The sequence below is a fragment of the Anarrhichthys ocellatus genome, unplaced genomic scaffold, assembly GCF_004355925.1.
Source record: "Anarrhichthys ocellatus isolate YVR2014 unplaced genomic scaffold, GSC_Weel_1.0 scaffold21, whole genome shotgun sequence".
Classification (NCBI taxonomy): Eukaryota; Metazoa; Chordata; class Actinopteri; order Perciformes; family Anarhichadidae; genus Anarrhichthys; species Anarrhichthys ocellatus.
This window is the reverse complement of record NW_022280051.1, coordinates 4669586-4693645: the sequence shown is the minus strand read 5'-3', so window position 1 is coordinate 4693645 and position 24060 is coordinate 4669586. Positions and strand designations below refer to the sequence as shown.

General features: G+C 42.3%; 2 protein-coding genes across 2 annotated transcripts; both read left to right on the top strand.

Moving 5' to 3' along the window:
• The first annotated feature begins 7158 nt into the window (after positions 1-7158).
• pah (phenylalanine hydroxylase) lies at positions 7159-18779 on the top strand. The gene is made up of 13 exons (XM_031859040.1): positions 7159-7251; positions 8773-8895; positions 12627-12810; positions 14601-14689; positions 15186-15253; positions 15919-16115; positions 16273-16408; positions 16498-16567; positions 16720-16776; positions 17103-17198; positions 17624-17757; positions 17869-17984; positions 18205-18779. Exons 1-13 carry the CDS (start codon positions 7186-7188, stop codon positions 18246-18248), a joined length of 1380 nt encoding a protein of 459 aa, XP_031714900.1. The 5' UTR covers positions 7159-7185; the 3' UTR covers positions 18249-18779.
• Positions 18780-19537: 758 nt separating this feature from the next.
• On the top strand, positions 19538-23731 carry th2 (tyrosine hydroxylase 2). The gene is made up of 12 exons (XM_031859042.1): positions 19538-19768; positions 20155-20329; positions 20496-20584; positions 20689-20756; positions 20837-20887; positions 20981-21126; positions 21876-22011; positions 22104-22173; positions 22259-22315; positions 22768-22863; positions 22958-23091; positions 23392-23731. The coding sequence occupies exons 1-12, from the start codon at positions 19538-19540 to the stop codon at positions 23642-23644; spliced, it is 1506 nt and encodes a 501-aa protein (XP_031714902.1). The 3' UTR covers positions 23645-23731.
• Positions 23732-24060: the final 329 nt, after the last annotated feature.

The window sequence follows — 24060 nt, the reverse complement described above, 5'->3', positions numbered from 1 at the left end:
AGTCAGGCCGTGAATACAGGCAGCCCCCTCCTCGCATAGCCCAACCAAAATCCTTACAGCTTGTATTGATAGGTGCTGCGGTGCTGGTGATGATGGGTGAGGCAGGATGGGGGGGGGGGGCCGCCACTCACCCCCTGTTGTGTGCTCCAGGTGTGGTGGGTTAAGCGAAGCGCTCCGTGGCCTCTATTGTGCCGCGGACTTTTTCTTTACCACAAAAATAATAAAAATGGATGCAGTGTTTTACATGCATTAGCTGATCTCCATAATGCCATCCCCCCCCGCTGCACCCCAAAACAAGTCAGGCCTCCGGCGAATCGCCGCACACCGCCTCAGAGCCCTGTATTGTTGCTGGATTATTCAGGAGTTAGCTGAATGAAAGAGACAGGGCGAGTGGGGTGTCTGTACTTTATCTCCAGGGGAGACAGGGGCTAAAGACGGAGCTTCTTTAGAGGAGTGAGTTACTGCGACGAAAAGCCCGAAAACACCTGCAGAAGACGAGCGCGGGGAGGCCGAGGCAAGGCAACCCTATTGTTTGTCTTTACTTTACACGTCTACCCTCCGAGGTACCGTCAGCCAGCTTCTTCTGAATGCAGCAGACTTTATTTATCACGAGTGCCGTCTCATAACCTGTCACAACATTATCACCTGCAAATAAAACGCCGCTGTATGGGCAGACCCATCAGAATGTGGTCGGCTTCAATCAGCAAGACCTGAACAAACATCAGTGTGTGTGTGTGTGTGTGTCTCAGTGAAAGCATGATTCATTCAACTTTGAAGTTATGTGTGTACTCGCAGTTGAAGGAGGGAGAAACGGAGGGTAAGCGAGACTTTATGATGAATATGGAAGCATTGTTCAGCCATGCTTACCTCCACAGGGAACCATCTGCTCCCTGTCAATGCATCACCTGCTCGTCTGAGCCGTCTCCAGGGCGACAAGGGGTGGGGGGGGGATTAGGAGAGGCTACGGCATTGATGGTAGGGGCGGTCGCTGGGGACAGGGAGGAGGTTGACTGGAGGTGGAGGAGGAAGAGGAAGAGGAGGAGGGGGCTGATGGGTGGGAGGTTGCCGGCCGAATGTCGTCCTCTGCTGGAGAGTTTGACAGACAGAGTCAATATTGGGTGCCGTTTCCTCCAACAGAGGACACCCGTTGAACATGTTTTTGGTGTTGAAGAAAGAATTTAGTATGATTTAAAGGGTCAATTCACCCAAATTACAAAAACACATGTGCTCTCTTACGTCTATGGTGTCTAACAACGCAGATATCTTTGGTTTTATTTGCCAATGTTTTCAGTTATCTGTCTCAGAGATTTCTGCCCCCTCCACAGAAAAATAGTTCTCAAAATGCATTTTATAAGCTGAATGCATCATCAATAGGCTTGTATTCTAGCTGTCTTGACATTAAACTTGATTGATTTTCTAAATATTAAGATATTTAGTATGAACTAAAAAAAAAAAAAAAATCCATCCATCACCACTAGTTTCTAGAATGCAAAGAGAAATCTATCCCCCCCTTTTTGTGAAATTCATGTAGAAATACGTGTGGCACTGACAGTGAAGGTGAACTGCATTACGCATCTATAGAGAGGAAATGACTCGTCAAACATGAATGTGATGAGCTGCTGCAGAGCGACAGTCCCTCTGTGTTTGGTGAAGGCAGCCATCAGGTATTGTCATGTATCATGTGACAAGCAGGATGCATGTCAGTCACTCACAGAGTTCTCATTAAGTCTATGTGTTCCGCACACTGTACGTTCTGCCAGTGACGGCTGGGTAAACACAGACCTGAGGACAGCTTAAAAGGCAAACACGCACCTGATGACTGAGACCGATGTTTGGGACACCACCGAACTACAACACCCAGTACAGTAGATTTTTAGGAGTTTTTTAGTTTTAGGAGTAGTTCTACATTTTGGGTAAAAATGCATACTCGCTTTCTTGCAGAGTCAAACTAAATATGTACATCTCCTATAAGCCAATACTTTAGTATCTGACACTGAGCACAAGAAGGCCCTTCAGGGGGAGCCGTTAGCCAACTCTCACCTGGACCCTTTCACAGACTCTGGGGGACACAGAGAAAGTCTGACTGACAGGTGAAAGTGACCACGGCTGCAGGGAGGAAACACCTTTTGTGTTTGGTCAGAGAGCCGGTGAGGGCGGTGAACCAGGTCCCCCTGCCGTCGAGATCATCCGCCTGAGGGCGAGGAGGGGAGGATCTGGATCACTCTCTCCTCACATCAACAATACATCATGACCTTAGCATGTCATCCCCCTCAGTTAGGGACCTCAGCTCTCTCCCCCTTAAAACACACTCAATCTAATCTCCATCTTTACCACATGTGTAGGAAACAAGAAGGCAATACAAAACATCGTCCACCTGCAGGTAACACTATGCCTCTCTGTTATCTGTTGCACATTCTGCCAATAAAAGCCTTTATAGCATGCAATCAGTGTTTCTAATCAAATTGGATGCATTGATTAACCCAACTTGTATAGTTTTAATTGTTCAGAAACAAACACTAAGTGCACACAATATTAACTACTATTTTCTTTTCCTGAGGGACACATCCAGCGTGTTTCCCTTATTGATTTCTCTTATTAAATTTACACCCTAAACAAAGCAGAAGACGTCAATAAAGAGAACCAGACGAACACAAGGGGGGATTCTGTAGCTTTAACACGGGTGACAAGCAACGGACGCTACAAGTCAATACCAGGAGGAAGTCCCTCATGTTTCATGTTGATTCAGTGCGTTTTTGAGTGAGCCTACAATCATGCTAGCAGCTATGAGAGGCTGCAGCGGTGCTAAATGCTAATTTCAGCATGCTAACATGCTCATAGCAGGTACACTAAACACAAAGTACAGCTGAGGCTGTTGGGAATGTCATTGTGCAAGTACAGGATGAAGTATAATAGGAAGATTCAGCTTGCTGGTGGCTCTAAATGAAAAGTGAAGGGATCACCAAAGTTATTACAATTCAACAGCGGGGGGACGGGAGTGTTGGCACCAAAATCCACGTCAATTCTTCCAACAGTGGTTGAGATGTTCTACAAATGTCAAACTCATGGCTGTGCAAGAGGGAAGATGAGGAGATCACCAAAGTCATGACGATTCATCCTCTGGTGACCATGAATGTACATGCAAAATGTCATTGCAATCCATCCAACAGGTGTTAAGATGTTTAAGTTTGGACCAAAGTGACAGACCGGCCGACTAACAACAAGTGTCTCCTTCACGTCATAGCACTACTTCCCTGTTTCTTTTTTAAACAACCACTGGGCCCAAATCAGACTCTTTGCCTGGGTGAGATGTTGATCCTGAGAGAGTTCCTGTCAGGGCCACGTGTAGTGAAGGGACCCGGCCAGGGAAGGGGGTGACTTTCCTGGGTGTAAAATTCAATTATCCAGCGGGTGAGCGTGTCTGTTGTGAGCGGTGGGCGGACGGCTGCCCGTTCCCAGCATGCGACAAGGGGGTTAAGAACCACAGAAAGACCTCCATTATCCCGAGTGAGAACGGCCCATGTGGCTGGCCGCACGGCCCCCGCTCTCATTCACTCCCCTTTACAACAGCACTGCCGAAAGCCTCAAAGTTTAATTCTCTTTTCTCTGCTCCCACTCCTTTTCTCCCCCCCCCCCTCTTGCTCTCCTACTCTCAGAAAAGAGCCTCCACAATGCTGCTGGAAGGCTGGAGTGGATTCTTCAGCACCCCTGTGGACAGTGCACATGTGGACAACATTCACAGGATGTCTGTCAACTAGTCCATTAATCAACGGCGTCTCATGAAAGCACAATTAGGAACCTCACAACTCTATAACAGATTATCATCTCTAAGCACCCCCTGCTACTCGTCCTGCACAGCAACGCTCTGTGCCGAAGTTGGTGTTCCTCGTCCAACTGCACTTTTCCCCGACAATTATTATGAAAAAAAACTGAAGTTGCATAATCGTGACAAAACTTTTTTTTTTTCTTTAAGTGAGGACAGCTGCAGAGTGTAAAAGAGCTCATTCCTCGCAGTCTGAACCCATCGGGCAGTAAAGCCGCTGCATCTGGCTAATCATCAGAGTGAGAATGGATCTTCAGTGTGTGAATCAGACTGAGGCCCTATGGAGAAGGGCCATTGTAGACGCACACTGCACCACTTCTCGTGATAAATGAGCAATTGTCTCCATCACCATTAAAGACAGTAAATGACGCAGTGGGGAGCTCTCCATCCACTGTTCAATATGAGGAGGACACTGAGGAACAAACTACTGACCACTGGAGACAAGCAGACGACACAGACAGTGGCCCATTATGAGTCCCTCTCTGCAAGAAATGGGGGACACAAAAAAGGAAATAGAGCGCCTGCTGGTAACTTTGGGCAGCCAAACAAGCTGTAAACACAATATTGTCATAGTATAACCTTATAAAGTTGAAATGTCAATTCTCTGTGGGTTTGTGGAGCCGATCCCAGCTGACATTGGGCGAAGGCAGGTACAACCTGGACGGGTCGCCGGACTATCGCAGGGCTGACACACAGAGACAGACAACCATTCACACTTAATTTAGAGTCATGTACAAATACAAAACAGTCTTTAAAAAAAGACACCAGGAGTTAAACGAACAAAACTAAAACTTCATCAAATTCCTACATGTCTTCATGACTATTTATGTAACCTAAAACATCATACTGAATAATCATCGGATGTTAAATGTGCTGCTCTGAGTGCTGCACTGGTGGCCTGCTCTCAACATTACCAAACCTACACTGCCCTCATGTGGCACCTGTGGACCTCCTCACTGTCAGGTGTGATAGTCGGAGCTGATTTGTTTGCACGGACACAAATTTGCTCTTTGTTATTTGTAGGAGTTTTTATATGGCTTCAATATTGATATGGCTGCAGTTTAACGTTTTTACTGGCTTTGAATTTGTGGTTGTTTAAGTTGGCCTTGGTTTTAAAAAAAAGTGCTGGTTGATGATTTATCACTAAGTCCTGCGCAATTCCCAACCTGAGAAGGTTATACAAGTGAGTTGCTCTAGGGAGGTGCTTTTTGAGTTATTGCAGGCTTACAATTACTTAATAAAGGAGAGACAACATTCAAATAATTAGGGAAATAAGTCAAACTTAACAAGCATGACACCTGTTGTCACATACCGGGCTTCAAAAGTCTAGAAGAAGTGGCCGAAATGTTCATAGAAAACTGTTACAAAACTTCACCAGCTGAATGAGTATTGTTACCTGTAAAGCAGGACTGCAGCCTTGTTGTACTTCATGACAGCACAGACGGGTGGTGTACTTCTTACAGCATCCAAAGAGCCATGTTTGCCTTCTCTCCGCCAGTCATCCAGGCTTCTCCTAATGAAGGAAATAAATAGATGCTTAGCTTTTAGTGAAAAGGATTTCACGTATATTGAATACAGAATTAATGTAATTTTGTTTGCATCAATTGTGTTCTTTACTATTTAAAAGCTCTTGTTGAAAAGCTGAAGTTCCACTGACTTTGGATGCAATCTTGTAACAACTATTCCTTAAATATGTATTAAAACTCTTTAATTTCCCTTCAAACCTACCTATGTTCATTAAACGGATACAAATAAAGATAAAGAAAACATGTCTCACTATGGGAAGGTATATTTTGTATACAAGCAGCCCAAGAAAACTAGGTTACCCTGAGAAAAAACATGAGAAACACATTCAAGAGTATGACACACACTGCTGTCTGCTTAGCGGGAGACTAACCTCTGCAATCACCTTGACCACAGTGGACTGACTATTGGTCACACTTGTGGACACACTGGTAATTTCACAGTCCATAGGTAGTTTCCAGAACCTTCTGAAGTATATGCAGACATGTGCACAACTGCACACATGTAGTGGCCCAAGCAGCTTTCTCTTATTAGCTATACAGTATATATATATATATATATATATATATATATATATAGAGAGAGAGAGAGAGAGAGATCTGCATATCTGTTACGCAGATACATCATTACGAAAGGGCGAAAGGACTTTTCTTGTAATATATAATTTTCTATGAAATGTAATAACTAAGATTTTTATTCTATTTCTAAATGTTAGCATGCAAACATACTAAACTAGGATCAACATGCTAAACATTATACCTGCTAAACATAAACATGCTATTACTGTCATTGTGACTATACATTAGCATGCTGGCGTTAGCATTTAGCTCAAAGCACTGTAGAGATTTAGTAGTCTGTAGAGCAGTCTTGTGTTTTTATTTGCCTTGTTCATCGAAATGTACCCAGTTAAGACTTGAGTAAGGTTAAATATCTAGTTTTAAACAACCGTTAACGTTATTCAGAAGAAATCAATGTGGTAACAAGCTAAATGTAGAGTTATACACTGAGCCGGGGGATAATTATGACATAACTTAAAATACAATTCAGTGGACAAGATTAAAAGCGGTGGTGTAATGTTAGCTTGGTGTAAAGTTAGCTTGGTGCAACGTTAGCTTGGAGCTCAAGGCTAACGTTAGCATGGCGGCAAGCTACTCTACCTCTGATTGGCTACTTCCTGCTAAATGCTAACGTTAGCCTAGCTATGATGTGCTGGCTTTTTAATTGCGATTTCCACTTTCTCCTAGCTAGCTGCTCGCTCCTCTATCTTTAGCATATCTGCTAATGCTCACAACCTCACGCAGATACGTCATAATAAATAAAATAAATAAAAATAAGTACTTTTCTTGTAGTGCCACCAGCAGGTTAAATTTTTTTATTTTTAATAATATATTTGCTTAAGAAAAAAAAATTAAATGCAGATATTTTACATAAACTAAAGTGTTTCTACACTGTGATGCTGCTACTTTGTAACCAAAGTAAAAGATCACCAATAAGTGTAATTATTTTAATACATTAGGTAAAGGTGACTTGTTGCCATAACACAAAGCCTATGGGCAGCAGCAACATTTAAATTAAAAAAAGTTAAAGCTGAAACCCAGCAGTGCATACCCGGGACCAACTTCAACCCAGCGCTGGACAGCCATAACCAGATGTTCCGTTGTAATTCTGTTTCACCACAACCGTCCCGTGACATACCGATGCAGAGGGGTGTGTGGTGTCACGTGGGCCGCCGTTGCAAACGCGGAGAGCGAAGAGCTTTTATAGACAGGAGCTGCACACAGAAACTTTATCACAGCTCCACAGCAGCACACACATAGGTCGTTCACCCGAAGAGCAAGAGGATGGACGCTGCATACAAGAGAGTGAATGGAGACCACGGGCCAGAGGCAGAGGAACCAAACACAGGGGTAAATCTATATAACATTTAACGTCCTTTGCATTTGGCTGGGGCACCACTTTATGTCCAAAAACCCATCAGCTTATTTGTTCTCTTCTTCCGTGATGAAATAGTAATTTTAAGATGAAAAAAAGGAGGTATTATATGTAATCTTCCACCTGCTAATTCAAATCAGCAACAACAGTGATCGAGTCATAGCTGGAATGTTCCAGGTACAGCAGACAAAGGAGGGAGAGTTGAAGTGAACAGAGGGCAAATAGAAACAAAACAAAAAGCAGCTGTTACTGAAAAAAATGAAAACTATGTGATGACAAGGTCTTGCAAATTTTTTTTTTTACAAATGATCTATGTATAAAGGTATTTGGGAACCTGGATTAAAAAAAATATATATATATATATATATATATCCTGTCTGTTATGTTACAAAAGCTAGAGCTTTAGGCGATCAGCAAGAAAAATAATATGCAACTATGTTAAAGTTTTTTTTCCAAGCAGAAAATGTCAAACATGACCTCGTTCCAGCTTATCTAATATGAGGGTTTCCTTTCTTTGTCTCATGTCAAATATAAATATCTTTGTGTTTTAGGGTTATTGATTTGACAAAACAAGCTATATGAAGACATAATGTGTAGATTAATCAAATGTAATAATAATCGTTAGTTGCAGCACCAATAGAAGGCCTCTGTTTTAAAGATTCCTGTGCAGTCAAGACTATCTTTAACTAACTGTTAAATTTAACACTTCATTTAAAATATACCATTTCGGTTTATGAATTATCTCAAGTACAGACTGTGTGCTGAAGTTCCATATGACATGTTAGATTTAATAAATAGCTATCTGGACTGTGCAGGAATTTCTACATCTGTGAGATATTGTGATCCGCTGTGTGCTCTCGTTTGTTTAAAATCCTCTCATGTGTGGAGCATATGGTCAATCCCATGCAGTGGCATAGAGTAGTTATGATGGGCCCTAGTGCACCCTAGTTATGAAACACACACACACACACACACGCCACGGACCCCAGTGCAACCACACTGCCTGCACTGCTGACATCTACGCCCGGCATCCCATGTGTAAAGAGGTTATGTAAAGCTTTCAAGATCAGACATCTTGACTGCAGACTTGTCGCGGCCTTCCACTAGATTTCATGCACTTCCTCCAACACATGGCTGTGCTTAAACATATATATATGCGCAGAATGAGGTCACAATGCAGATTAATCAGCAAGATAGTGACAAGAATATCTCTGAAAATCTGGGAATTTGATTGATAAAGTGCTGTGGTGTTGTGCATTTTTTATTAAGGTTAATTAGACAATCAAGCCCATTCAGCTGCCAGATTTAGAGAGATCATAAGATCGAGATAAAAAATACTCCAATTAGTCCTCCTCTTTCGTTGACTGCTGCAGTTAAAGTTCTTTTAGCTGCTCCTCTGTGATTCTGCTTGTGTCATGAAAAGTGTCTAAAGCACATTCAAAAAAACCTGTAAACCCCACATCAAAGCCATGTGTTCTGCTGTGTGTCTTTCTCAGCGAAGGAGAAGGGGCTCCATGTACCTGGAGGAGGAGACCAACAAGAAGTCCGAAGTGATCACCTGCATTTTCTCCCTGAAGGAGGAGGTCGGAGCTTTAGCCAGGGGCCTGCGACTCTTTGAGGTAAACGCCACCTCTCGACTGTTGACCCTAACGCTTCCCCAGCGCTGATATACAATAAAAGATCCATCCTTTCTCTCAGATCATGACATAAGTTGCAAGCACCAAAAGAAACCTGGTCTGCATGGCCAGAGGTCTGAACTGCATTTGTTCAGGAGGCAAAACTGCATTCTGCAGTTTAACACCAACCCGAGCATGCAGGAATGTTGATTTACTACTGGGACCATACTTTGGGTCAAACTAACCCCTACATGGTGTGGTTAAAAACAAGTCGCTGAGATTGACTTCTGTCATATCCAGAAATAATCTCTTTTGTTTTAAAGGGCCAGTGTGTAGCATTTAGGGGGATCTATTGGCATAAATGGAATATAATATTAATAAGTATGTTTGCTTTAGTGTATAGTCCCCTGAACGTATGAATTGTTGTGTTTTCGTTAGCTTAGAATAAGACGTTAAAGGGAGCAGCCGGCAGCCGTGTTTCTACAGTAGCCCAGAACGGACAAACACTGGACACTGGACCTTTAAATTACAATTATGAAATACATCTGAGTCAGAGGAATCCACAACCATAGACTGAATAAGACATGGACGTAGTCTCCATGACGTCCCCCGAAGGTTTCTGAAGAGACATAATAGAAGCTCAAAGTGGGAAGCTGCATCTGTCGCCATCTTCGCAGCGACGACACCTTTATGCCTTTATATAACTTTATGCCTTAATATAATTTAAACAAATGAGTTTTATAGAAATTCAACCTCAGTTGTCATGAACGGGGACATTAGATATTCGTATTTCAGCTGTAGAGTTGGGTATTTTTACATGGGGGTCTATGGGGATTGACCAACTTAAGCCGACTGCAGTTTTTGGCAATTCTGCCAAAAAGTTCAGCTTCGGTGGTTTCCGATACAGCTTCCCAAGTGAAATTCCCAAATGTCAAACCATTCCTTTGTACCAATGATGGTCTGAACCAACAGATGGCCATAATGAGCTGATGACGAAGGTTCTTTAGGTCTTTTAAAGTTATTGATTAACATGAACAAAACATGCTGCGTTAGGTTCATACAGTTAGGTTCTTTCAAAATTGAGGGACTGATATATTACTTAATCTAGTTCACCAGTTCATGTAGTTACAACATTGAACAGTTTTGTGGGCAGAAGGAAGTAGCTTTTATATGTTATCTGTAGTTGCTGCCTCTGTAGCTGACCCTTTAAAGGAGGGAACTAACCAAGCTGAGCTTATCTCACATGTTTGCACATCAGTCGTGTGCAAACATGACGGGCAGCTCTTTGATCCACTAACCAACCTCCTCCAGGGTTTCTATATGCAACAGTCAAACATTGAACTGCTCAGAAATCTATGAACCAATCGTCTACTTGTAGTTGGCAGTGAAAGTGCATTCACTTATGTAGCAGTCCACTTAGTCCAATTTTGAAATATTTGTAATTTTGATTTACCACTTAATACTTCTACAGTTGAACATATTTTACTTCTTTACTTCACAACAATTATTAGCTACCTTTTAAATTTCGCTTTAACATACAAAATATATGATAACGGTATAAACTGATCCGGGATGATTAACTTTTTTAGGTCATTCATAATCACAACGTTACTAATTAACAGTAAACAAAACAAAAACATGTATTTGCCTGTGTGTACGTGACTGTGTGAGGCTCGAAGTAAACACTGACTGGCATCGCCAGTTTACTCTGCTTGCAAACAAAACACGTCTCCCAAACATTTAGCAGGAAAACAGTTCACATACGTGCTGATGTCCCTCAAGAAGGTGGAGATTTGGTTTGACTTTGTTTAATATCAAGTATCTGCCAAATGCAGCTCTCCAAATGCAGCAGTAAACACATCAGGATCCTTTCTGGACCTATGAGCTCCCACTTTCCTGATCCTCCCCCTGCTCCACCCCCCTCCTCCCCCAGATCGCCTCTTCTTTCAAACTTTTTCAAGGCCAATTTACCCCCATACCATCAAACCCCCCTCACAGCAATGCAACACATGTTGATTCCCCTAAAAAGTACATGTTGAAGAGCACACACTGCGCGTCTTCCTTGGTTTTCTCTGACAAATTGAAAGCAACTGCCCTGTGCGAGCGTTCAGCCGAGCAGCGGTGGCATCTCATCATGTGTTTGTTTCATTCCATCAACGTGTGAATGTTTAATCGGCATATTTCAGTGGCTACATTAAAACCGTCACACTGTTTATCCGCCTGGGAGTCAAGCGCATGTGACACGGCAACGTGACACGGCAACGTGGCTTTCACGTGACAAGCCGGAGCCTCGGGTCGGCCTTGAACTCAGCGATGCTGACAGGAGGGTAAATGTCACCTATACCGGTGGAGGGACGGCTCGGAGGGGTACAGCAATCTGACGACCACTGCATCGTGCTGGGTTTGGGATTTAGGGTTGAATATGTTAAGCTGGACCAGCCCACCGATAGCACTGAAGTATTTCCCTTTGTGCACAGAAACAGCAATAGCGTTGAAGCTTTTGAGCTTTTGTCCGAGGGACAAATGAAACATATAAATGAAACAGGCTTGACTTAAGAAATGTTTTTGAATCTAAGTGTTGCAATCCCAAAGCTTCACTCTTCTGTTCATTGCTGCTAAATGCAATGCATGTACAAAATAGGGCGTATCTTCCAAATATTTAGATGCAGCCACGTTTGCACAATCCATATCTTCTTTTTCTCAAAATCTCTGATTATTTGTCAGACTAGATGTCTTCTGTTATATCTATAATAGATTTAAAAGGGAAATCAATAATGTATAATAAGAGTTACTTGAACTCGCATCAGTTTTTCAAGATGAAGTATTCATAATATATTCAGTTTATGCCATACAAACGGTTTTATATGTCATATTATTTAATTTAATAGGGATGATTGCGGTAATTATTTAATTGATAATTTGAATTTTTTTTCTCATGTGATGTGCTTAGAAAGCTACAGTGAATCTGCTGACAGCGAACAGATAACTGCCCATCAAAAACAGAGTTACATTTGTTTTGAATGCAGACCTGGACTGAGTCTTTGGTCATCAATGCAGTCACTCCAGGGGGACGCAGGACCACATGCTCTTTAAAATAAGCTGTTGAGAGGAGAATAGGATCCAGATGGGATCTGCTGCGCACGCCCTCCTCTTTACTTGGCCTATAGTAGACAGAGAACAACATACTCCCTCTCCCTCTCCAAAGTTACATGAACCAAAATCCAGCTTTGATGGTAATTACCACTTAGAGATAGTTACGCTCTCCAGCACCAGCTAGAGCCTCATTTTGGACATGAAGAACTTTCATTCAAAAGACTTTGGAAACATCTCAATGGTTTTGTGTTCATGCTGCAGAGTGAGAAAAAGCAAAGATTGTTTATTCCACTAAACCACCACAATATGTCCTGAATGACTTCGCTGTGCAAGTCTAGTCTGTGTGGCTCTCTGTCAGTTTGCAGAGAGTTGATCTGAGGTCATGGTGAACGACACAACGTCTGATCAATAGCTATCAATTTAATACCAACACAACGCCATCTAGTGGTGGAATAAAGGCAGTCCTGCTGCACCACAAGTTTATCTTATATGCATGCATTTTGTAATTTTCCACTTTGTTTTCATGATGAAACTTTTATCGTCAACAAATTGAAATTTACATTAAATATAAAAGAAACTAACAGGATCTTCAAAACAAAAACAAATCAGGTCTCACCTTTTTCTTCTCCTGCAAACCTCAGGAGAAGGGCATCAACCTGACGCACATCGAGTCCCGTCCGTCGCGGATGAACAAAGAAAATTACGAGTTCTTCATCAGCGTGGACGCCAGCTGCTCCCAGGCCCTGGATGAGGTCATCGACAGCCTGCGTACACAAATCAGCGGCCCCGTGCACGAGCTGTCCCGCAACAAACAGAAGGACACAGGTGAGTGAGTTCGTGTAACTGAAGAGAGCGGATGAGCACGCATCCTCAACATGATCATATACATGTGTTTTAACAACGTGCTCCACAAGTTGTGAGAGGAGAGTTTACGAATGAGTTTATCCACACTTCACCATATTAGCTTAACGATAACAATAATATCTTCTCAATGAACAACTATTTTGGTCTAAATTGTTCCCTAACTCGAAGGAGTGTTTACATTTGTGTGTCACATGTTATTAGATCCACAGAAGGGGCCATAAGTTTAACAAATTTTGCTAACATCCTGTGTTTTGTTGTCTTTTAATCATGCATTGTTTACTAAATTCTCCATATTACATAATGTTTTAGCATGCTAACATTTGCTTAGCACTAAACAAGAACTACAGCTGAGGCTGTTATTTGTTTAGCAGGTTTTTGGTTTATGATTAAAGTATTAGAAAACCTCATGGTGGTGCTAGAGAAAATATCAGGGCATTACCAAAGTCATTAAGGTTCATCCCCTAGGGATCAGGAATGTCTTCATTCGATTTTGTGCTCATCCATAGATGTAGAGATATTTTGCTACACAGGTGACTCTTTTGATCTTGAGTTGGTGTTTGAGAAAATGTCAGGGCAGTTGTTAGAGTTGATCCGCTTGGGATCAGAAATGTATGAATGACTTCCAAACCAAACCTCATGACGATCCATCCAATAGCTAGTGAGGCATTTTACTAAAAAGCGAAAATGTCAATCTCATGGAGATAATTCAGGGAATCACTAAAGTAAGTAGGATTCATCCTTTGTGGACCATGAATAGATATTTCAGTCTGGGCCGATGTGGCCATCCCTGGAGCCACACAGCTAGCGTGGCTAAAAAATCTAATTACATGGAGATCAAAACAGCTGAAACGGTCCATTTATCAAGTGTTGTTGTGCTGTTGGGTGGTGCCTCATGACCCTCCAGTCAGATGGGGTAATGGAGAGCCAGCGTCGCCGATAAGACTGGTGGCCCATCGCCCACATCTAGACCCCTTTATTAGTTGTTTCCAGAATGACATTAGTTTAGCTACTGAGGACCAACAGGCTCAGCAGGAACAAAGGGGCTCTGTGTCCTGGTCCCGGACTAACACAGGGCAGGCAGAGACAGACAGGGCCACCATGGATCCTCCTTTGACCTCGGTGAAGACACTGTGGTCTGCTGGTCAGGGTCAAGTGGACGAGGGGATATTTATGGCCTGTTTTGGAGACTGCCTGTTTATAGAGGATCCTAGCAGGGACATATTGTCTTCCTGGGGCCTCAGGCTGGACCACACTGCACAAATGCAGATTAATGATTGGGCCCCAGTGTCTTTGAGTGTCATAAATCCATATGAAGAAGCAGATGACCCTTGATTACTGTTCTGCTGAGTGTCAAAATGCCATGGCACTGAAAAAAAAATCCTCTTTACTCATTCACATCAGTCAAGAATCACACGATTCTCAGGCTGCAACAAACAATTAATGTCCATAACAATTAATCTCCAATCCAAGATGACGTCTTCAAATGTCTCGTTTTGTCCCTCCAACAGTCTCAAACCCAAAAGCTCAGTTTAAAATCATATAAAACAAGAGATTACTTCTCATTGGGATTACACATTTGAATTATTTGGCATAAAAATTATAATATACTACGTCAAAATATCCAGAATATTAAAAATGTTCTTCGCCTTGCGCAGTTTGTGGCATTAAATCTGAATTGATTTGGCGTGAATATATACATGTTGAATACAAACAAAAACTATCAATGTTTAATAACTGTAATTATTCTCCAGTGCCGTGGTTCCCTAATGACATCCAGGACTTGGACCGCTTTGCCAACCAGATCCTCAGTTATGGCTCCGAGCTGGATTCTGATCACCCGGTACGGACTGACTCATCCATTACTGTCTGTGTGCCGCATCCTGCCTCCGCATGTGTGTGTGTGTGTGTGTGTTTGTGTGTGAATACGTGTCCACTCCCACCCACGCGTCTTATGAAAGACGGGGCTGTGGAGATGACAGGCTGCACTCTGCCGTCTATTCTAATGGAAACTACCTCGACACACAAATTGATGTCATTGCTTTAATTGAGCCCCTATAATTATAGATAATTGCTCCCTTTTGCCACCGCCATTAAAGCAAAATGTATTCATCATAAGCTGAAAAACCCTCTACAAAGGCTTCATTTGAATATGTATTTGCATGCTCTTATTAGAGACGGAGGGCATAATGCTGTCAAAGGCCACAGGGTTTAGCCTTAGCAGAGGATTTCCACTCTTTGATTTAGCTGTGAGTGGCCAGGCTGCGATCATGAGATCTAACATGGCTTTCCTTTGTGTGTGTGTGTGTGTGTGTGTGTGTGTGTGTGTGTGTGTGTAGGGCTTCACAGATTCAGTGTACAGAGCCCGCAGGAAGGAGTTTGCTGACATCGCCTTCAACTACAGACAGTAACTACTCCTTTATTTTGAAAGTCCACCTCTTATTTTGTGTGTGTTTTTAAAAAGGGCCTTGGTGTTTGTGTGTATAATTGAGATGTGTCACACACAGGCACTACAAAGAGCTCCGAACCCCAATGATATACCCACTGAGGTGGCTCGCATTTACATACGTAATACTGTGATCCTAATGAAGAGCTGCTGTGCTCACGTAGTCGATCGTCATGGGGATATTTGGGGGAAACCTACAAATAAATAAAACTTGTCCATTAGAAAAATAAATAGGCATCGTCTTTAGAAATGAATTCAGCTTATAGTGCAGTGTAGAAGCAGGAGGATGTATTGACTGATAAAGGACAGTAGCACTGATCATGTAACTTCCTTTGTAGTCTTAGGAGGGTCCTCACAAATGACGGCACTTTCAACTAAAAATAAAAACAAATGTGTCTATAATACAATTCAGTAAAAACAGAGAATACATTTATAATAAATAAGTGAATATTTACGTGGATCTGTTCGTTTGCTTACATACTGTCCTTATGCAACAAGTCTATCTGCAGTTAAACTATAGACTTACCCTTTATTACTGCTTTACTGCAATGTTTGTTCCTAAATTGGACAAAACTCAACAAGAAATGGCACAAAGTGCATAAATGAACCTCACGTCTTCATCCCAGTGGCCAAATCGTCCCTCGAGTGGAGTACACGGAGCAGGAAAAGGCCACATGGGGGACGGTGTTCAAGGAGCTGAAGACTCTGTACCCGACTCACGCCTGCCACGAACACAACCGGGTCTTCCCCCTGCTGGAGAAATACTGCGGCTACAGGCAGGACAACATCCCACAGCTGGAGGACGTGTCCCGCTTCCTGCAGTGTAAGTCCTTCATTTCATTTTGGAAACCCCTCGGGTGTTTGGATGTGGGAGGCAGGACCTGTTCAAACGCCCTACTTCCTATCCCTCCCTCACTAACTGCTCTTATTCAACACAACCAAACGCTCACCTCTCTCATCTCTCCGGCTCTGTCCTGCAGCGTGCACAGGCTTCCGGCTTCGCCCGGTGGCCGGTCTGCTCTCGTCCCGGGACTTCCTGGCCGGACTCGCCTTCCGCGTCTTTCATTCCACACAGTACATTCGCCACAGCTCCAAGCCCACATACACACCTGAGCCGTGAGTGTTCCAAACGCTATTCATAAAAAGGAGGAAAAAATACATGTTTTATGTGATTTTTTAAGGAGTCATTTTGGTTTCTAATGCAGGGATATCTGCCATGAGCTCCTGGGACACGTTCCTCTGTTTGCTGACTCCAGTTTCGCCCAATTCTCACAGGTAACCAAGTGTCCTGTCAGAGAAGAAATGATGAAAAGATACACCATAGGATCAATGAAGTTTTATTTTAACACACAAATGTCTGGAACATTTGTGATTCTGTAACTTTTTATCTTCTAATCTTTATGCTTTCTCTATTTTACCCTGTGCAGGAAATCGGTCTTGCCTCCCTCGGTGCCCCTGACGAGTTCATTGAGAAACTTGCTACTGTGAGTGCTGTGTACATGAGCCCAAAATATACATAGTCTATTATATAATAATGTTTAAGAACTAAACAAGAAACTAATTCTAATTCTGGTAGGCTTCAGAACGGGTACTTCTGCACTTCTTCATGTCAATGAAACATTGCTCAAGGGCAACTATTTATCTTATTTCTACGTTTGTTTAACAGGGATAAGCAATGCAACAGATTGTGACTCTGTCAATCTTCTCAGTGTTCTCTGGGTTTGTGGAAAGACGTCCTCCTTGTTTGGTGAATTCCTGTCTGAGTTTGGATTATAGATGATATGTTTTTTGATGAATCGTGTGTCTTCAGGTCTACTGGTTCACCGTGGAGTTTGGCCTGTGTAAGCAGGGCTCGGAGATCAAAGCTTACGGAGCTGGCTTGCTTTCATCGTTTGGCGAGCTGCAGGTAAGAGAGGGGGAGGGGAGGGGAGGGTGCACGTGTTTGAGTCATCTGTACGTCGCTTTTAGCAAACATGGAAGCAGCAGCACGATAAACACACACTCAACCTTGTTGCAGTGGGTTAGTGGTCCACTCAGATTGGGGTTTTGTGTGTCACTACTCCCCCAGTGGGTAAAGTGATTCAGTGGGTAAATGGGGAGGGGGGGTGGCAGAGAGACGGGAGGACGATCTAGGCCACCGGTTTCATAAGCTGCTGTCAGTAGAGGATGTGCACTCTGCCAAGTCACATCAACGGAAAAAGCAGAGCCCGGAATCATGCTGCACTTCCTGTTTACTGGAGTAGTGATGGGAGCAGACACATATTGACAAACTGAAATACATACGGTAAAAAAACACAAAATAACATCTTTTCTGACACTGTTTTCTTTCAGTACTGCCTGTCAGACGAGCCCAGAGTCCTGCCCTTTGACCCCGCCAAGACCAGCCTCCAGAAATACCCGATCACAGAGTACCAGCCCGTTTACTTTGTGGCTGAGAGCTTTGAGGACGCCAAAGAGAAAGTGAGGTAAGTAAATGTTGTTTTTTTTCTGTCCATTTGATTTGAAGCTTTCCTGCATATATACAGTAGGATTAGGTTGCATATATAAAATAAACATTTACTTCTGCCTGCCTACAGGAAATTTGCAGCCACCATCCCCAGGCCTTTCACGGTGCGCTACAATCCCTACACTCAGAGTATCGAGGTGCTGGACAACACTCAGCAGCTCAGGAACCTGGCTGACTGCATCAATAGTATGTGGCCTCTCTGCACCATTCTATCTTCTGCCCGCCGTTGTCCTTCACCTTCAGTTCAAGAAGTCTACAGGCACACACACAGTATTATAGACAATAGCATTAACATAAATTAGATCAACTTCTGTAACAATAAATAAGCCAGTCTGAAGATGCAAGTCAATCTTTTTTTAGTTTTAGGTTTGTTTTGTTTTCCTCTAAATGTTTTCTCTTATTTCAGGTGAAGTGGGGAAACTGTGCGAAGCCCTGCGGAAGCTGGATTAAGTCCACGTGTAATCTGAGCCCGAGCTCCCCGAGAGTCTCCTCATGTATTCAATGAAACCGTTTCTTATCTTCCGCTTGGAGTTGTGCTCTGCACACTTGCAAGTTAGCTTTCTTTGTCTAAAAACAAATAAATAATGGCAATATTACTGTAATCCAATAAGTGTTTTAGTTAAGTGACCAAAGTGGAGCCTGTTACTTCCGGTAGGATAATAATGGGTTTGTAACGGCTAAAAAAATGTTACCGTCAATTTTATCTCAGTTTAAGTTTTATTAAGAGGCATGTTTTTCAAAATAAGAGGGTTTTGTGGATCAACATCTTTTTAGTGACTTTGATGAATTTAAAACCCATTATGTCAACATCTAATTTAATGTCTAATATGATGTAAAAACAGCTGAAATCATGAGATATTTTTATGCATTTCCAACCTAACAGCATTCTGACAGACACTGGCTTTCATTTTGTTTGGCTAAATGGAATGTTTTGTATATGCATAAAGTGTTTTGATGAAGCAAATAAACATTTCTCTTCTCTCTCTTTGTCATTCATGTTTTCCTTTACAGTTACTTCTTGCATATCTTTTAATAATATTAACGTTGCACATTTCTAAACAATACTAAACTAACTAAAAATGAAAAGTGTCTAATAACAACTATAGTCATCCTGTCAGTGGCTGCTGTACAACAGATAATGAATGACAATACAGTAACACACAGTGGAAAAAACATGAATATTATATTCATATCAGCATTCAGTTATAGTTAAATATGAAATTGTTTGTTATTGACCATTTGTTAAATGCATATTATCTTATAAATGGGGTTTAAAGTGTAACTGAAATTATAATAACATTAATAAAATGTTTTTTTGCTGTTACAATATTTTAAGTTATTGATTTTTCAATGAAGAATAGAGTATAAAGTCTCTGATGTGCAACACAAAGCACTTTTAACCTCCACAAATCCGGATAAACTGTATTTGACCTATAATAAGACATGTATGTGAGCTATGGTGACCTCTTCTGTTTGAATGCATCTGATTCATAACATGTAGGGGTGTTTTTGTTGTTATCTTTAGATGGGCTATTCTCCCCTCCTAAAGAGATATGCCCCATAAAGAGATGCAATATATCATGACGCAAAACAGGCCTTAAAAAAAAGCCAAACGCACGCGCCGCTCTTGCGCAACTCATCTCCATAGAGCCCTCAGATGACGGGCTATTTAAACGCGGAGGTGTCCATGGCACACATCCAGTTGGCTCCGGTCCCACCGAGAAGCCTCCAGCGTAGCCATGAAGACGGAGAGCGGGGCGCAGGCGGCGCCGTTCGGCGGGAGGAAGCAGAGCCTGATCGAGGACGCTCGCCGGGAGCGCGGCAGCGGCTCCGCGGGCTCCCCGGGGCCCTCCAGGTACGGAGACGGCTTCGTGTTCGAGGAGAAGGACGGCCGGGTCACGCTGAACGTCCTGTTCGCCCTCAGCAACGAGAAAAACGCGGGCTTCTTCAAAACTGGGAAAATATTCGAGGTATATTAATTCAGATATTGTACTTGTGTACTGATGCTGTCATGTTATATGTATAGAAAGAGAGAGAAAGTGGAAAGCAGCATTAAGTACCTCAAAATTGTGCTTAAGGCCTTGACTAAATATTTTCCCCTAAAATGCATCACTTGAGGTTAAACTTCCAACAATCTAAGCTAATAAACATCTGCTGATTGGTGATATTATAAGATATTATATTACTCGGCCGACTATTATTAAATGAAGGCAGAGTTGAAGTTGTAGCTCCTACATTTCTTCATAAGAATAACAAAAACTAAACTACGAGGCCATTTTTGGGACGTGAAAGCTTCTCCTCGGTGTCAAAACATCGATAAGAAGGAACAATGTTGGTCTCTCTCTGTCTCTCACAGACGTTTGAGGCTAAACTTCTCCACATCGAAAGCCGACCGGGGAGGAAGTCAAAGAACAGCACGACTGACCTGGAGTTCTTCATGGAGTGTGAAGTCCACAGCTCCGACCGGGACGTCTTCATCAACGCTCTGAAGAGAGTGGTGGACGACGTGCGCTCCATTCCAGAGGAAAAAGGTGCCTGACTTCATCATGACTCTTTCTTTTTTATCAGACCTATATGTTGTGAGGTGCGTTGATGTTAGGACATCACATGAAATGTTATTGCTCCTTTTAGGTTGTTGTCATATGACAATAAGGCCAATTACAAAAGCACTAATTAACTATTTCCCTCTCGTCACAGTTCCCTGGTTTCCCCGACAGATAAAAGACCTCGACAGGTGCAACATGTTAATAACCAAGTTTGATCCAGACATGGACCAGGATCACCCAGTGAGTGTGTTTACATACCTGCTGCAGAATGTCACGGTTTGAAATAATATATATGAAACAAAAAAACTATTTATGGTGATTCAATGTCTTTCTTTTGCCGGCAGGGATACAGCGATCCAGAATACAGAAAGAGACGGGCTTTCATCTCGGAGCTCGCCTTCAGATACAAACAGTGAGTCAGATATTCATCCATCGTCATGAAACACAGAGGGCCATTCAGATACTCTCTTAAGTTCATTGTCTTTGTCACAGGGGGGACCCGCTGCCCACGGTGGAGTACACAGCAGAAGAAGTGTCCACATGGTGAGAAAGAATTGCTCATGTCCTGCCCGTTAGAAATGCAGAATGCATGCCGGAGGATGGTTAACGTACAATGATGTGTGGTTGTGTTCAAAGGAGGGAGGTTTACCAGCAGCTGAGGAGTATCTATCCCGGTCTGGCCTGCAGACAGTTCCTGGACGGGCTGCAGCAGCTGGAGAAAGAGTCCGGCTACGGAGAGGACCGCATCCCTCAGCTCAGAGAGGTTTCTGCCTTCCTGAAAGGTGACAAAGATCGAAACATTTAGAATTATGAGAGCTTAAAGTCTTCAAAAGATAATAGAGATTCATTAAATGAATGCACCTGCTTTGGTCTCTCTACTCTAAAAGGTTACAGAGATAAGAAACACAGTAGCAGTAAGAACAGTAATAGAGACACGTATAAACTAGCAGTTAAAGGAGGTGTTTTATCATAAAAGAAGACAGAAATCATAAATTATAGGCGTCTGACATTCTAACAAAACAACACAGAAACTAAAACATGTAATCAAAAGAAGCATCGAGCATTAAAGAAGTTTAAAAACTCCACAAAACACATTTAAGAGGCCATGAAAGAGGGAGGAAGTTAAAACAAGAAGTTTCAAATTAACAGCTGGACCAGGATAGAAAAATGTCCTGTAATGTCTTAAAAGTGCTGTTTTAATGTTTCAGAGTGTCGATTACTGATTTCATTCAATTTAAAAGTAATATCTGTAAGCATATGCATGAACTGTTATGTTACATACAAATGTAATCCAATATGAGTTACATAAAAAGATCACACAAACTTTAATATCTGTTGTATAAACAGGAAACAAAATGCACAAAGTCACAATCATCAATGTCATTCTGTGCTGCATAGAAGACAAAAACACATGCCACTATACATACATATCATTCAATAAGTAGTTATTAGAATCTGTGTTTGAGATACTGCAGAAGGACTGCTTAAGCACGCAGATATTTCATTTCATTTGACTTTCTGCTGGTTTCAGAGAAAACTGGTTTCCAGCTGCGTCCGGTAGCCGGCCTGCTGTCAGCCAGAGACTTCCTCAACAGTTTGGCCTTCAGGGTGTTTCAGTGCACGCAGCACATCCGGCACTCCTCGGCGCCCATGCACTCCCCCGAGCCGTGAGTCATCCTTTTCACGGACCCTGAATTATTCATTTATTCATTCGTCTGATTTCTTTCTTTCATTGACTCGCTTCCGTCTGCTCCGACAGGGACTGCTGCCACGAACTACTCGGCCATATTCCCATGCTGGCAGACAAAGAATTCGCACAGTTCTCACAGGTAACTGCACCGTCGGCTCGTTGACATAATCAGAGTGTAATCGAGTTTTATTACCTTTAATTCGAATTCATTTGAACTGTTTCAGGAGATTGGACTTGCCTCGCTTGGAGCTTCAGATGAAGACATTGAGAAACTGTCAACGGTAGGTTGTTGTTGAGATTTTAACATATTCAGACATACGTACTGTTGTTTTGTCAGCTCTTCATCGTGAGAACAGGAGAATGACACAAGCTCAAGTATTTCTTATTATGTTGCACCGGCTCTCTTTAAACTGGCAACATTCTGACTTGTCGTTGTTTTTAAACACCAGAGCTCTTTTTCTTCCTACGGATATATATCGAACACATGTTTAATCATATATTTCTATTATAGTTGTATGATTATTGACTCTTTCATTATTCCTTGTATGTGAGAACCGTCTTGGCAATAAACCTGTTTTCTGATTAAATCAGAAGCTTCTAATATCTGAGGAAACACAGGCTCTCCTCATTCTGTGCAATGGCTCTTCACTGCCATCTAGTGGCTTAAATACATGACTAACCACGCTCTCTCTCACGCATCTTCCTTTATGGTTATCATGTTCTCTCTTTACAGTTATATTGGTTCACGGTGGAGTTCGGCCTCTGCAAGCAGAACGGAGCGGTGAAAGCGTACGGCGCCGGACTGCTGTCATCTTACGGAGAGCTCGTTGTGAGTTTGTTCTCCGACGTTCACGCACATATTTTGCTGCATATTCAGTTGTTTTTTTTTTGCCAGTCTCTGACCTTTGACCCGTCTTCTCCAGTACGCTCTGTCTAACGAGCCGGAGTACAAGCCGTTCAACCCCGAGGAGACGGCGACGCAGCCGTACCAGGACCAGACCTACCAGCCCGTTTACTTTGTTTCTGAGAGCTTCGAGGATGCAAAGACCAAGCTGAGGTATGCGCCTGATACTTTACTGCTGTCTTTACTTTATTGTTAACCAACTGTGTTTTATGAGAGTCTTGCAACTTAGATGATATAATAACGCAGTTTCCCAATGGAATGAATAAATTACTTGATCTATAGATGGCTGCAAATTAAGGTGAAATCTGAAGTCAGGGTATGGAGTTTTCTTGAGAATAAAGTTTCTGTTTACATTCAGTGAAACACATTGTGTGTGTATACCTTTAAATTATGTTTTTTCTTGATATTTGTCACACATCTGTATCACTGCATCTGTTAATTCTCCTTCCACAGGAGATACTCTGCAACCATCAAGCGTCCCTTTGCGGTTCGCTACGACCCCTTTACCTGCAGCGTGGAGGTTCTGGATCAGCCCGGCAAGATCCAGGACAGTCTGAGCCAGATCAGAGAAGACCTGAAGACCCTTCACAGCGCCTTGGAGAAGTTCAGCTCATCTTCAGACCCGGGAACAGACTTCCTGCAGAGAGAAGAAAGTCCTGCAGGAAAAGAGAAGGAGGGACATTTGGCCTGTAAACATTGTACATGAGACCTACTATGATGAAGAACACAAAGAGAATCAGGATGTAGTCAGGTCTGTGTGGTTCCACAATGTGTGTATAATGTAAAAATAAATAAACGTCTATTTTCATGAAGAAGTCTTGAAAACTTTTTACATTACAGAGACAGAAAAGTAAAGTATTTCAGATCCTTTACTTCAGTAAAAGTCCCGTCTTCAAAACCTCACTTAAGTACAATTATGTATCATCAGCAATATTTACTTTAAATATGAAAAGTAAAAGTATTGATAGTGCAGTAAAACTTTCCCCGTCAGTGTTTTACTATTATATCTGATGTTTCTGCTGCATTCATGTTGCATTTTACCTCCTTTATATCCTGTTAATCTGTAAAAAGTATGTACCTCTAAGATGTAGTACAGTAAAAAGTACATTTACCGCTAAGATG

Coding starts and splice junctions, on each gene's coding strand:
- pah (XM_031859040.1), top strand. CDS start 7,186: ATGGACGCTGCATACAAGAGAGTGAATGGAGACCACGGGCCAGAGGCA. Junction 8,896..12,626: donor GGGGCCTGCGACTCTTTGAG/GTAAACGCCACC, acceptor TGCAAACCTCAG/GAGAAGGGCATCAACCTGAC. Junction 17,758..17,868: donor GACGCCAAAGAGAAAGTGAG/GTAAGTAAATGT, acceptor GCCTGCCTACAG/GAAATTTGCAGCCACCATCC.
- th2 (XM_031859042.1), top strand. CDS start 19,538: ATGAAGACGGAGAGCGGGGCGCAGGCGGCGCCGTTCGGCGGGAGGAAG. Junction 20,757..20,836: donor CTCGCCTTCAGATACAAACA/GTGAGTCAGATA, acceptor TCTTTGTCACAG/GGGGGACCCGCTGCCCACGG. Junction 21,127..21,875: donor GGTTTCTGCCTTCCTGAAAG/GTGACAAAGATC, acceptor TGCTGGTTTCAG/AGAAAACTGGTTTCCAGCTG.